The following is a 15281-nucleotide window of genomic DNA, read 5'->3' on the forward strand; positions in this document are numbered from 1 at the left end:
TCTAAGTTAATGCTGCTCATTTAAACTTACGACAACACAACTTATTACCCTGTTAACTGAAGCAATACTGAAGGAATAGGTATGGATTCACAATCGTAAAACAACAGTGGAACAGAACAAGAAAATGTTATTTGTGATTGGCACATTTTATACACAGGTGCACCCATTTGAGGGTTAATGGAGAGGAGTCCAGAATTATGTCAGGATGTGAGGAATTTTGGAGGGTAAATTATTGACTTTGGTATTGAGGGAAACTAATAGAGGGCAGAGGATCTAAATGGCCCATTTGGCTTTGCAGTTACTCAGATCCCTTGAATCATGTTGTGGAGTATACTCAGCAAACTGGGTACCGGGTTTCTCAACTGTACATACTTCTATGTATACCCGTGTGCTCAGCCACTTTGGGTGTGCTCATTCCTATATGAAAAGCCCTGCAATGAATTCAAGTTAGTTATGAAACAACTTGTGTGGTTTCCCATCTCACTCTACCTTTGATATTGTAGAAAATACCAGTGGTGGGACTAGAGTAAGTAGTAGTCAGTGGGAGCATGGGGGCAGGTTTCATAGTGAGAATGATTGCAGGGGTAAGAATTTTGGGGCAAATATAATTATCATATACTTTCATAAGGATCTGATAGAGGTTAGGAGGGCAACACACAAAGCATCCATTGGGTAGTGCCTATCAGTCAGCATCTATGTTACAGATGTGGCTAATGCCTATAAGGCAGTATCCATGCCATGGATGTAACCAGCTTCTATACATCATACACTAAAATTAGATCAACATGACCTAACACCACTTCCACTGCCACCAGAGTGGGCTTCCACTAGCAATCAAATCTTACCCCCAGCTTTCAACTCTGCGATGCTTTGTTGCAAAAACTTGTAATCCAAACCTTGACTGTATCTAACATTCCAGCTTCACTACAGTGTAAATATTTTGTTGGTCCAGGACGGATTGACTGTGAGAACACATCCAAGTACCACCAATTAGCTTGTGTGTTTTGTCCAATATTCTATTACTGATACCAAGCTTGCCCTTTTCTTTACCCTCCTTTATCCCAATTTTATATTCAGTTTCTCGTAGTGTAGATTTAATCTTTGACTTATACATTACCAACAGATTATTATTATGGGTCATCCGATATTTAAATCATGGATAGTTACTGTCTATTCATTTCCTGTAATTTATGTCTTTCCATGTCTGGGATAGGGGCCAATTTTACCTTCTCTTTAGAAGCTGTGCCTATAAGCTGTGCCTATAAGTACCACCAATTAGCTTGTGTGTTTTGTCCAATATTCTATTACTGATACCAAGCTTGCCCTTTTCTTTACCCTCCTTTATTCCAATTTTATATTCAGTTTCTCGTAGTGTAGATTTAATCTTTGACTTATACATTACCAACAGATTATTATTATGGGTCATCCGATATTTAAATCATGGATAGTTACTGTCTATTCATTTCCTGTAATTTATGTCTTTCCATGTCTGGGATAGGGGCCAATTTTACCTTCTCTTTAGAAGCTGTGCCTATACCTTCATCCCGATGAAAAAAATTAGAAAATTCTTAAATATTGACAGCCAGTCATAGTTCAATATTTGTGTGTGGCTTTTTATCCACTTATCCAGATTACTCTACTTAGGAGCCTTATCAGTGGATGCTTCTCGGTCACAAATTACATAGTATTCACTCTTTCTTATCACTTTAAAAGTAGGCTATTAACATATTAAAAATATAAACTTTTTTTCTAATTAAAGGAATTACATTTATCTGTTACTACCAAATAAGCAAACTGTCTTCATAATTTCCAAGCTACAGCTATGTGATAGAGACTCACTAATGTGTCTAATATGCACAATATTTGATTATAAGCAATAACAAATTTTTATTGCAAGTAATGTGTTAACTGATTTTGTGAATCTTTGAAATGACACATAACATTAATGTGTAAGCACTTTGCAAAGATTATAAGCCATAAAAAATTGTGCTTTCTTCTCAAGTAGAAAACATAAGCCTGAAAAATTATTACTTGACTATTAGCAAACCACAATTATTTTGTATGCTCTGCTCACTATTTTTATCACAATGAAACCCAGACATGCCAAAACAATTTCTGTTGACAGGGTGATTCCGGTGGCCCACTGCAAGTTCGTGGTAAAGATGGGCATTACTTTCTAGCAGGAATCATCAGTTGGGGCATCGGATGTGCTGAAGCCAACCTGCCTGGAGTTTGCACACGGATATCGAAATTTGTACCATGGATACTTGAAAATGTGACATAGTTCCTCATACTTGTTATTGAGCCAGCTTTCTTGAAAAATAACTCTGCCAGTACTGTGAAAGTTCCAGAAATATCATTGAATCACAGTCAGAACAGTAGACCATCAATGCAAAGGAAATCTGACACAACAACTATGATTAGGTTTAATGATGCAATTTACTTTTCATGGACTCATTGGACATTACCAAAAGTGATGAAGCATCATGCCACATGAACTGTCAATTTGTATTTTTGCTTTACACAGTTGGAAATGTGTCAACCACATAATGTGAATGTTGTAACAAATGACCTCAAAGTAATTTGTGCTATGAATGTTTTGTGTACTGTATTATCTTTGAGTTAGCACACAAAGGATTCAAATCAAATGATGGTCAAAACATAAAAGGAGAGAGACCATACTTGCTGCCCTAGGGAGAAAATATTTTTTAAAGCCAAAGACATAGCTTTTATTTACTTCTATTTATAAAAATAAAGTTTATTATACAATCTTTTATTGTTATTAATGTTTAATAACCCATAAAACACTATTCCTTTCATTTGCTTTTAACTGCTGACATTGAGCAATACAGACGGAGAGAAAACAAAAATGATGTAAAATAAAAATACAAAAACCAAAGTCAAAAATATTATGTAAGTGACCTTAAAATTTGTATTACTGTGGAATATGTAAAAAACTCAACAACCATGCATAATTTATGTAGTACTGTCACCTTGATACTATTATAACAAAAAAAGGGAAAATATAGTCTTCTGTAGACAATCTGTTCTGCACATTTGTGATGCGCAATCTAACAGCAGACTGAAATTGTCAGTATTATGAATATCTCATTTCTTTCTGTGTTTGGACATAATAGGAGACAGGAAAAACAACAGTCAAGCTACTGCATTTATGTTAACGAATGTTTTACCAAATGGTCTACACAGTAATAACTTGTAAGTACATAGTGAATGGGGTATTTTAAAGAAAAAGGTAGCTGGATTATCAAGATTTTCAATTAATTTTGAAAACTGAAGGTAAACGCATAAGAGTACATACTTTTCTACATATAAGAACTAACTTACTAAGTGTAATCATTAATATTTTTTGAGAGTGTCAGTTCAAAAAGAGAAGAGAGTAAAAACTAATATCAAGAAAAGGAGGTATAAAGCAAACAAGAAGTGAGGAGTAGTGATAGAAAATAGTTCAAAAATAAACAAAGTATACAAAACTTTCAATAATGTGAAGTACAATAACTGAAGGAAGGAGTAAAGAAAAAAATATATTGTAAATATTTTACAATAAAGTACGGCCAAGATACAAAAGTGAGAGAAAGAGAATAGGGAACTGGAGGTTTAGGAGGTGTCAGAATATTACGAAACATTTAAACCTGCTAGGTTTGCAAGAGAGATTACATGCTGAAAGATTAAATCCCATATACAACCTCAGACAATGGAGGGAAACCTTTTGGAAATAATGGTGATTTAGAATCTAGAATACTTTGTTTTAGAAGTTTCTTGATGATCTAGTTGCCATAATGTTGATCCGAAAATGCAATTCAAATCAGTGCAAAGCTTATTCATTACTACACCTACCTACATCTGTACAAAGGATGCTATTGATAAATGACATAAATCTTTGACAAATTTGGGGATAAATAAGCTGCTGTCTGATTATAAAGTGATGTTTATGTCATAAATGATGTGATGACATGTAGGAGACAGTAAGAAATGTAAATTACAAGGAGGCACTAATTATCTTCAGAAGGCAACAGTGAGAATATTGCATTGCATCAATACTCCAGTGTAGCTAAAAGTGTATATTGTGGATACAAAATCAAAACAAGACATTACAAGCTTCAGACTAAAATGCAGCTGCAGCATTCAAAACGCAATCAACAAAAGATTACTACTTATGAAGATATACATGTATTACACCAGCTGAAAATGGGTGAAAATGTAAATTCTTCTTGGTATTTTGTTGGACTTATTCAAGTAATTTAATATGTAGCCACAACACTCAACCATTGCATTTAAGAAGGAATTCCAAAGAAACAACACATATTAAATATATTACTCATGACTCTTGGGAAAAATATTTTAAAAGTTTATTAACAGAAAACAGGGAAGAATACTTGGGAAACCCTGAATATAATGAAATGACAGATCTACAAGCAGAGAATTACATCCATTTGGAAATAGAGACAGTAAAAGCTGCAATAAAATCTTTAAAGAGTGGAAGGGCTACAGGCATTGGAGGTATTCCTGCAGAATTATTAAAATTAGGAACAAAGAAATTAATGGAATTGTTAAGAAACCTTTTCGAAAGATGTTTAAATGGGGAAGATGTCCCAAATGATTTGAAAGTAGGATATATTTCAGTGATACATAAAAAAGGAGCGAAAGATGAGTGTAAAAATTATAGGGGAATAACAGTGACCAATACCTTCAGTAGATTATATGGAAGAATTATTAAATATTTGTTAGAACAAGAATACAAAGAAAAGGAGGCTGAAGAACAAGCAGGTTTTAGAACTGGAAGATCAACAATTGATCATATCTTTTGCCTACAACAAATTATTGAAAAAAAAATGGTTCGGGCACAACCTATACATTTAGTATTCATAGATATAGAAAAAGCCTATGATAGTGTGCCTTTATCCAGTTTATGGAAAGCTTTAATATCAATAGGAATAAATCCAAGAATAATTAAAGCAATTCAAAATTTATATAAAAATTCTATTTCAAAAATAAAAATTGGTAAATATCTATCACATGGATTCCAAGTCACAAAAGGATTACATCAAGGATGTAGCATCTCACCTACATTGTATAAAATATATACAGAAGTAACTTTACAGAATTGGAAGAAAAAATGTCACGCTATGGGAATACCAATAAATGATAGAACAATATACTCGTTACAATTTGCAGATGACCAACTGATTATAGCCCAAGACTATGAGGACATAGAGTATATGACCAGAAAATTGATTCAAGAATATAAAAAATCAGGTCTAAATGTAAACATGAATAAAACAAAGTACATGGTAATTGGTGGAGTGAATGGAGACTTAATATTAGAAGAAGGGATGGGAACAATAACAGCTACTGAGGAATATAAATATTTAGGTGTGAAAATTACAAATGATGGGAAACAGGACAAAGAAATTAGATCAAGAATAAATTCTGGAAAGACGACAATCTCTTTATTGAATGGAATTCTCTGGGACAAACACATAACAACTGATAACAAAATAAGGATTTTTAAAACAATAGTTAGGAGCATTATTACATATGGTTCAGAAGTGTGGACAACAAAATGGCAACTGAAATCAAAATTATTAGCCACAGAAATGGATTTCTGGAGATGTTCAGCAAGAATATCAAGACGAGAAAGAATAAGAAATGAAGTAATCAGAGACAAGATGAAATGTAAAAATTCAATTATTGATTTCATCGAGCACAAACAACTTAAATGGTATGGACACATCAGACGAATGGAACAGGAAAGGCTACCAAAATGCATAATCGACTGGGTACCAATTGGAAGAAGAAAAAGGGGACGACCACCTGATACATGGATACAGGGAGTTCAGTCAGCAATGAGGAAGAACAACATTCCTGAACATTTATGGACAAATAGAGAAGAGTGGAGAACAATAATTAGTGACTTACTGTAATCTAGAATAGGTGCTGGAAAAATGTACTCACATTGTAAATCCAGAAAAAAAACACTCAACCATTATTATCATCAAAAGACTACTCTAGAAAAAGCTGTTTTCAACTTTCAGAATTGTTAATCCCTTTCTCAGGGAATTAAAAAGGCACTCACTAGAAAGGAGAGGTAGGTCTCTCACCCTGCTGAGACAAAGCAGGGAGGCAAAGACAAAAGAGCTCGCTGGACACAGAAAAAAAGATTTCCAGCACAGGAAAGAACATTAAAACAAGCACACATAAAACAAAAAACTTCTGGGTAAGTATCAAAACATCAAACTAGCTATCTTTATAAAGCAGACCCAACAAGCACTGTATTCCATAGTTAACAGCAACATAAATAGGGAAATTCTAACAAATTCAGCGTCTGGAGTGAGCAGGGAGCAGGGAGCAGAAAGCCAAAAAGCAAAAAGAAAACATATACAACACAAAAATGTAAAAAGTAAAAGATTCATGACTAAGTGTGCTTTGGAAAAGGATATTTAGATATTTAGAGACAATCGCTGTTTTGTAAACTCATGATTGTACACTCATCCACAAAAGGACAAAAGAAACTTTCTGTGACATGGCACTGCCAAGTAACATAGTTCAATGAAACTTGGATGATACATAGAAAGTACTGCTACAGTGTAGTACAGAAGGTAAATGAAAGAAATACACAGTGAGACAAACAGAAATGTCACATTTTTATTCAAAGACAATAATTACACTGAAGTCACTGTGATTTATGTTAGTCCCCTATTACACTGAACTTACTGCAACTATGATGGTCCCACAGACATTACAAAAGGATGGACTTGGTTCTCAATAGTGTGTGTGATACCCACAAATGGCACTGCATACTCTGAAATGTGCTTTCACGCTGGCTCAAGGCTGGTAAGGAATTCTCAGAGGAGGATGTTCCATTCCTCCACCAGCCCATATGACAACTCCTGGATGATAGCTTGTGCATTTGGATGTGGTGCAGTATGTCTCCCCTACGCATCCCACACATAATGGGATTTAAGTTGGGGGATTAGCAAGCCAGTCCATTCACTGAATGTCCTCTCATTCCAAGAGACCCTACACCTGCACCGTTCAATGCAGCTGCACCTTGTCATCTATAACAATGAAGTCAGGGCCGATGCCCATGCAACATTATGCCTCCACGCACCATAACACTTCAACCACCAAAACAACTATGTTTGTCGGCCAGCCGGTGTGGCCGAGCGGTTCTAGGGGCTACAGTCTGGAACCATGCGACCGCTACAGTCGCAGGTTAGAATCCTGCCTCGGGCATGGGTGTGTGTGCTGTGCTTAGGTTAGTGAGGTTTAAGTAATTCTAAGTTCTATGGGACTGATGACCTTAGATGTTAAGTCCCATAGTGCTCAGAGTCATTTGAACCATTTTTGAATTATGTTTGTCGATGTACCTGGACAAATTAAATGTTCCCACCTATAGCCATATGATGGTACATCCAGCATTGTTGAGCATGACCATTTTGATGGTCCTTGTGTTACAGTGTGAGGAGCACGATGACCTTTCCCACTATTATTACAAAAAACCATCTGGAATTGTTCATATTCAAAAATTGTCAAATCAATTGTACATTTTTAGCTATTTTAACACTATTGTAGTGCAGCTAATAATTGTGTAAGAAGGAAGATTATGTGATGATAAACCATAGTTTCCTCTCTTTCCTAAAGCTCAATGTCAAAAATGTGGCTTGATGAAAAATATGGCTTGCTGGAAAAATAACTGTTCATCTAGGAAGTATGGTCCATGCTTTTCTTTGAAATAAGAATGTGGTAGAATTTCATCCATGCATTTCCTATATTTCATATTTAGTAATTTCATGTCTCAACATGAATAACATTACAATGGTTCATCATGACAACTTCATCTTACAATAGCACAAGCAGGTTCCAGGCTAAAAAAAGATAACAACTAACACATGCCAAAACATGATGACTGAAGAACAAAGTTATAAGAACTAGTAGCACAGTAGTGTAATGAAGTATTGACTTTTACGTCCAAAGAAATTTGTACATGATTAATTCTTTCTTTTCTAATTATTACTCAGAACAAATTATAGAAACAACAATAATGACTATAATAATTATTAATTTTAAATACCTTTTTAAACTGTAGAAAAACATAATAACTATAAACCGAAAATAAATATCATATGATCTGGTTATTTTATAGTTTTGAGTATTCTGAGTACTTGTACGTATTAAGTACTCCAGAATATAAAGAAGTGATTTGCTGATCAGTTCCACTGCAGGAAGCATAATGTTGCATGGGTACGCTAACCTCCACATCTTTGAAAACTATACACACACTGATCAACATTATTGTGAAACTGTACTCCTTCCCCAGATGCAGTTTCTCTGGCTGCATTTGGCTCTGACTCAATTTTTATGGACAATAATTCACAACTGCATCAAATAGCACATGTAAAGAAGCTCTTCGAATAAGAAGATATTTAATGAATAGATTGGCCATCCCATTTCCTTGACTTAAATCGCATCGAGCACATGTGTGATGCATTGGGGAGATGTATTGCAGCACATCCACATGCACCAATAACCCTCCAGAAGTTGTCAACCACACTGGGGGAAGAATGGAATGCCTTACCAGAAGAGCTACTGATCAACCCTGTGGTCTCCTGTCCAAAGTGATCACTCACCCATTAAGAACCATACCCATCCTTCTGTAATGTCCAGGGAACCATCATAAATCATGGCGACTTTGGTGTAGTTATTATTTATGAGTAAAAGTTTCACTTCTTTTTGTCTCATAGTGTATTTCTTTTGGATACCTTCCATACTATACTATAGTAACTGTTTCTCTGTGTGGTCCAAGTTCCATCGAAGTATGTTACTTAGCAGTGAAAGTTCATGTGACAGTTACTTTCATCCTTAACCCATACCCCACATAGGTGTGGTCCCTCAGACCAAGCAAAAATTTTTGAACTCACTCTCCAAGATCAGTAATGGCAGACTGCTTCTATATCCCTGCTCACCCCCCCCCCCCCTGCCCCCCCTCCTTAAATCACCAATCCTACAATGTTTTGTTGTCAGTTTCTTTATCACCTTCTTTTTTTGTTGTTGACTCATGTTACTAACATACCTGTTTTCTTCAGTATAGTGCAAAATGTGCTCACAGGTTGTGGCAGCTTTATGATCCTAAGTTTGATACGAAATTGTTTGTCAATGGATGGAGGAAGGCGTCAGTGATATACATCAAGGAATAGCTCAAAAGGCTATGATTTTACAATAGCCAACGATCACAGTTCTGCTAGCAAAGGGAAGAGCTTCAGGGCAATTCTGATGGGGTGCTCTGTTTTTTCAGTACATTGCTTAAAGTGTTAAGTAAAACCAAATTTATGCTCTGTAAAGACAAAGAAACCTAAAGAGACCAGCACTGAATGTTACTTTTGCAGACTCTTTCGTACCAATCAAGGGCAGTTTTGTGTGCAAGTTTAATTCCTCTGATTTAGTTTTATGTGAAAATTTACTTGCCACAGGGATATAATTTTTCAGAATGTAAAATCCAGTTCTCTATCAGTTTATTTATGTGTACTATTTAAAAACCACACAAAATTTGTGAATTTGCATCAAATCATCTTGTGAGTTAAGTGCTATGTTTTGCACACCAGGGTATTCCAATAACTCAAACATTTAACAAGAAGATAGGAGCAGTCAGCAAGGATGAAAAAATCGCTAGAAGGTATAGAGTATTTCAACAAAGATTCCATGTTACTCCATAATAAACATAATTACAAGGCTGAAGGAATTTATGGAAGCTTCAGGCATTCAGAAAAATGTAACATACATGTTGAAATTGCACTTTGAAACTTAACTTCCATGAACAACAGGAAAGTCTTATGATAATCATGATCTCATGGTAATCATGGTATCATGAACAGTAAATTAAAAGTCCTGGTGTTGACATACATTTCTGCAGTTTGTTTAAAAGTATCAAATAAAGCAATTTTTCATAAATCATTGATTACATATGCAAATTATTGGAAGTCTCTTGTTGAGTGTTCCAAAGTATAACAAAGTTTAAATACATTTGCTGGAGTGCCCTGGTGTGTATCTACATCTGAATCTACATCTACATACATACTCAGCAATTTTTCTGGTGATTCCTAGCATCAGCAGAAAGCATCCGTTAGTTTCCAGTTACAAACAAAATGATATTTTGAAGTAAAATTTTATGTTCCCATGCAATAGAGCAGTCCCAAATTAGTCTAGTAGTGAGATAGTTATTTTATCAATATCTATAAACAGAAACAGAAAAACTTTAAAAATCCAGCAGTGACTCAGTAATGCTGCATGTTCGAAGGCAGCAGTCAGTGTGATACAGGATGGTGCAGTCACTGCTGGAGTATTGTTTATTATTTAAGTTTCATTGTCCGTATTAATACGGATTGATAAAACAGGTACCACACTAGATTAATCTGGGATCACTCTATCAAATGGGCACAAAAAATTCCACTGTAAGGATCATTTTGCTTGTAAAAGGAAAGAAACTGATGCTTTCAGTCAACACTGGGTATTGCATGAAAGCCGTGATGAGTACTGTTTGTTTGGGCTGACTCCAGCTACATAATGCAAATATGAGATTGCAAATATCTGCTGAAAAACTAAAGAAAATATGTCTCTTCACTCTTAGGAGGAACATACTGTATATATTTAAAAAAATATAAATGTTGCTCACTGTGTGTGGGTGCATATGTATACGAGGTGCATTCAAGTTCTAAGGCCTCCGATTTTTTTTCTCCGGACTGGAAAGAGATAGAAATATGCGCATTGTTTTAAAATGAGGCCGCGTTCATTGTCAATATGTCCCAGAGATGGCAGCACCGTATGGCAGATGGAATTTTACCGCCAGCGGCGAGAATGAGAACTGTTTTAAATACTTAAAATGGCGACGTTTTCCTTACTTGAACAGCATGCAATCATTCGTTTTCTGAATTTGCGTGGTGTGAAACCAATTGAAATTCATCGACAGTTGAAGGAGACATGTGGTGATGGGGTTATGGATGTGTCGAAAGTGCATTCGTGGGTGCGACAGTTTAATGAAGGCAGAACATCATGTGACAACAAACCGAAACAACCTCGGGCTCGCACAAGCCGGTCTGACGACATGATCGAGAAAGTGGAGAGAATTGTTTTGGGGGATCGCCAAATGACTGTTGAACAGATCACCTCCAGAGTTGGAATTTCTGTGGGTACTGTGCACACAATCCTGCATGACGACCTGAAAATGCTAAAAGTGTCATCCAGGTGGGTGCCACGAATGCTGACGGACGACCACATGGCTACCCGTGTGGCATGTTGCCAAGCAATGTTGACACGCAACGACAGCATGAATGGGACTTTCTTTCCATCGGTTGTGACAATGGATGAGACGTGGATGCCATTTTTCAATGCAGAAACAAAGTGCCAGTCAGCTCAATGGAAGCACACAGATTCACCGCCACCAAAAAAATTTCGGGTAACCACCAGTGCTGAAAAAATGATGGTGTCCATGTTCTGGGAAAGCGAAGGCGTAATCCTTACCCATTGCATTCCAAAGGGCACTACGGTAACAGGTGCATCCTACGAAAATGTTTTGAAGAACAAATTCCTTCCTGCACTGCAACAAAAACGTCCGGGAAAGGCTGTGCATGTGCTGTTTCACCAAGACAACACACCCGTACATCGAGCTAACGTTACGCAACAGTTTCTTCATGATAACAACTTTGAAGTGATTCCTCATGCTCCCTACTCACCTGACCTGGCTCCTAGTGACTTTTGGCTTTTTCCAACAATGAAAGACACTCTCCGTGGCCGCACATTCACCAGCCATGCTGCTATTGCCTCAGCGATTTTCCAGTGGTCAAAACAGACTCCTAAAGAAGCCTTCGCCGCTGCCATGGAATCATGGCGTCAGCATTGTGAACAATGTGTACGTCTGCAGGGCGATTGCGTCGAGAAGTAACGCCAGTTTCATCGATTTCGGATGAGTAGTTAATTAGAAAAAAAATCGGAGGCCTTAGAACTTGAATGCACCTCGTACATTATGCACATCAAAAATTATAATTGGCCCAAGATTGCAATTATTTTTCACATACTAATTTTGATACTACCTCTACAATTGAACAGAGATTCTATTTTTCAGATTTTTCTTCCCTTTAAATCATATTGTTGGGGGTTTGTGGCTGTATTTTGTTTGGAATGGTTGTCAGTGGAAGTCATAAATTTACCTCATTGTGTATAGTTTAGATTTTTAAACACATTTAGAAGCAGAGGAGGGCATATTGGGAAAGAGGGAACATAAGCATTCAGATTAACGTTAGGCGGGTGATGGAGCTTCTTAGGGAAATAGCGTACAGAGCTGGAAAGAATTCCAACGTGCACTCAGTTTGTCTGCCTCATCCAAGATGTGGAGGCGGCCTTGCCTGCGGCTATCGAGCATACAGGGTGCAGTCGTCTGCAAGTAGTTGCTCACGTCGGCACCAATGATGCCTGTCGCTTGGGTTCTGAGGTGATCCTCAGTTCGTACGGGTGGCTGGCAGATTTGGTGAAGACCGCTGGCCTCGCACGTGGGGTGCAAGCAGAGCTCTCTGCTTGCAGCTTCGTTCCCTGAGTGGATCGGGGTCCTTTGGTTTGGAGCCGAGTGGAGGGCCTCAACCAGAGGCTTCGTTGACTCTGTGATGGTCTTGGCTGCAGATTTCTAGACTTGCGCTATTGGGTGGGGAATTGTAGGATGCCCCTAGATAGGTCACGGGTGCACTACACAAATGAAGCGGCTACTCGGGTAGCAGAGTACTTGTGACATGAACATGGGGGTTTTTAGGCTAGGCAGTAGTGCAAGGTGTCCTGATGAACACTCACCACTCGACATACAAGCAGGGAATCAGGACACGCTCAGTGTAAAGACACTTCAGCTATCAAGATATTAGCAGTAAATTTTCAGAGTGTTCGGAAAAAAGTTCCTGAATTTACTGCCCTCCAGGAAGCGTGTAGCATGCAAATTATTCTCGGGACTGAGACCTGGCTGAACCCTGAGATAGGAAGTTCTGAAATATTTAGTGAGGGTTGGAATGTGTATCGGAAAGGCAGATTAGACACCATAGGAGGTGGTGTCTTCATTGCAGTTGACAAAAATATTGTGTCTACTGAGGTCAAAGTAGAGTGTGATTGTGAAGTTATCTGGGCACGTTTAACAGGGCTAGGAGAAATAAAGTTAATTGTTGGGTGTTATTACCGGCCACCAGGTTCCACTGTGACAGTTCTAGAATCATTCAAAGGGAGTCTACACTCTGTATCGCAGAAGTACCCGGATTATGCTATATTAGTTGGAGGTAACTTCATCCTACCTAGTATAGACTGGGATGTCTATGGATTCATTACAGGTGGTACAGACAGGCCATCATGTGAATTACTTTTGACCACATTATCTGAAAACTGTCTTGAGCAGCTAAATCGACAGCCAATGTGTAATGGAAATATTTTAGATCTGGTAGCCACAAATAGATCAGACTTCATCGACGGTGTCTGTATTGAGATGTTGTCATTATGATTATGGTTACAAAAGTTAAAAAGTTGATCAAGAAGGCTAGGACAGTATTCTTACTAGAAAGAGCAGATAAGCAGTTGTTACCATCCCACTTAGTAAATGAATCGATTACATTTACTTTCGGTACCATGGATGTGGAAGAATTATGGGCAAATTTTAAACACATTGTAAATCACGCAATGGACAAGTATGTGCTGAAAAAGTGGGTTACGGACGGAATAGGCCCATCATGGTTTAACAGCGCAATTTGGAGAATGCTCAGGAAGCAAAGACAGTTGCCCTCGTGGTACAAGAAAGATCGGGAGAATGAGGCCAGGCAAAAGTTAGTAGAGATTCGTGCTGCTGTGAAAATAGTGATGCGCGAAGCATACAACCACCACCACTGTCATACCTTAGCAAGAGATCTTGCCGAAAACCCAAGAAAATTCTGGTCTTACGTAAAATCAGTAAGCAGGGTGAAGGCTTCCATCCAGTCACTCACTGATCAGCCTGGTTTGGCAACGGAAGACAGCAAAATGAAATGTGAAATTTCAAATTCAGCATTTGAGAAATCTTTCATGCAGGAGGATCGTACAAACATACCGCTGTTTGAGTCTCGTACAGATTCCCGTATGGAGGACATAGTGATAGACATCCCTGGGGTTGTGAAGCAGCTGAATGGGTTGAAAATAAATAAATCACCAGGTCCTGATGGGATTCCAATTTGGTTTTACAGAGAGTACTCTACTGCACTGGCTCCTTACTTAGCTTGCATTTATCGTGAATCTCTTGCCCAACATAAAGTCCCGAGCGACTGGAAAAAAGCGCAGGTGACACCTGTATATAAGAAGGGTAGAAGGACGGATCATCAAAATTACAGACAAATATCCTTAACATTGGTTTGTTGCAGGATTCTTGAACATATTCTCAGTTCAAATATAATGAATTTCCTTGAGACAGAGAAGTTGCTGTCCATGCATCAGCACGGCTTTAGAAAGCATCGCTCCTGCGAAACGCAACTCGCCCGTTTTTCACATGATATCTTGCGAACCATGGATGAAGGGTATCAGATGGATGCCATATTCCTTGACTTCCGGCAAGTGTTTGACTCGGTGCCCCACTGCAGACTCCTAACTAAGGTGCGAGCATATGGAATTGGTTCCCCAAATATGTGAGTGGCTCGAAGACTTCTTAAGGAATAGAACTCAGTACCTTGTCCTCGATGGTGAGTGTTCATCAGAGGTGAGGGTATCATCTGGTGTGCCCCAGGGAAGTGTGGTAGGTCCGTTGTTGTTTTCTGTCTACATAAATGATCTTTTGGATAGGGTGGATAGCAATGTGCGGCTGTTTGCTGATGATGCTGTGGTGTATGGGAAGGTGTCGTCGTTGAGTGTCTGTAGGAGGATACAAGATGACTTGGACAGGATTTGTGATTGGTGTAAAGAATTGCAGCTAACTCTAAATATAGATAAATGTAAATTAATGCAGATGAATAGGAAAAATAATCCCATAATGTTTTAATACTCCATTAGTAGTGTAGCGCTTCACACAGTCAAGTTGATTAAATATTTGGGCATAACATTGCAGACCGATATGAAGTGGGACAAGCATGTAATGGCAGTTGTGGGGAAGGCAGATAGTCGTCTTTGGTTCATTGGTAGAATTTTGGGAAGATGTGGTTTATCTGTAAAGGAGACCGCTTAAAAAACACTAATATGAACTAGTCTTGAGTACTGCTCGAGCGTATGGGATATCTATAAGGTCAGAT

General features: G+C 37.9%; 1 protein-coding gene across 1 annotated transcript in view; it reads left to right on the forward strand.

Annotated features, from left to right (window-relative positions):
- LOC124799851 (serine proteinase stubble) overlaps positions 1-2718 on the forward strand; it is a 711707-nt gene extending 708989 nt beyond the window's left edge. The window contains exon 9 of the mRNA XM_047262951.1: positions 2126-2718. Coding sequence (XP_047118907.1) covers positions 2126-2284 — 159 coding nt within the window. The 3' untranslated portion in view covers positions 2285-2718. The remainder of the gene's footprint in view (positions 1-2125) is intronic.
- Positions 2719-15281: the final 12563 nt, after the last annotated feature.

This window comes from Schistocerca piceifrons, chromosome 1 (genome assembly GCF_021461385.2).
Source record: "Schistocerca piceifrons isolate TAMUIC-IGC-003096 chromosome 1, iqSchPice1.1, whole genome shotgun sequence".
In the NCBI taxonomy this organism is placed as follows: domain Eukaryota; kingdom Metazoa; phylum Arthropoda; class Insecta; order Orthoptera; family Acrididae; genus Schistocerca; species Schistocerca piceifrons.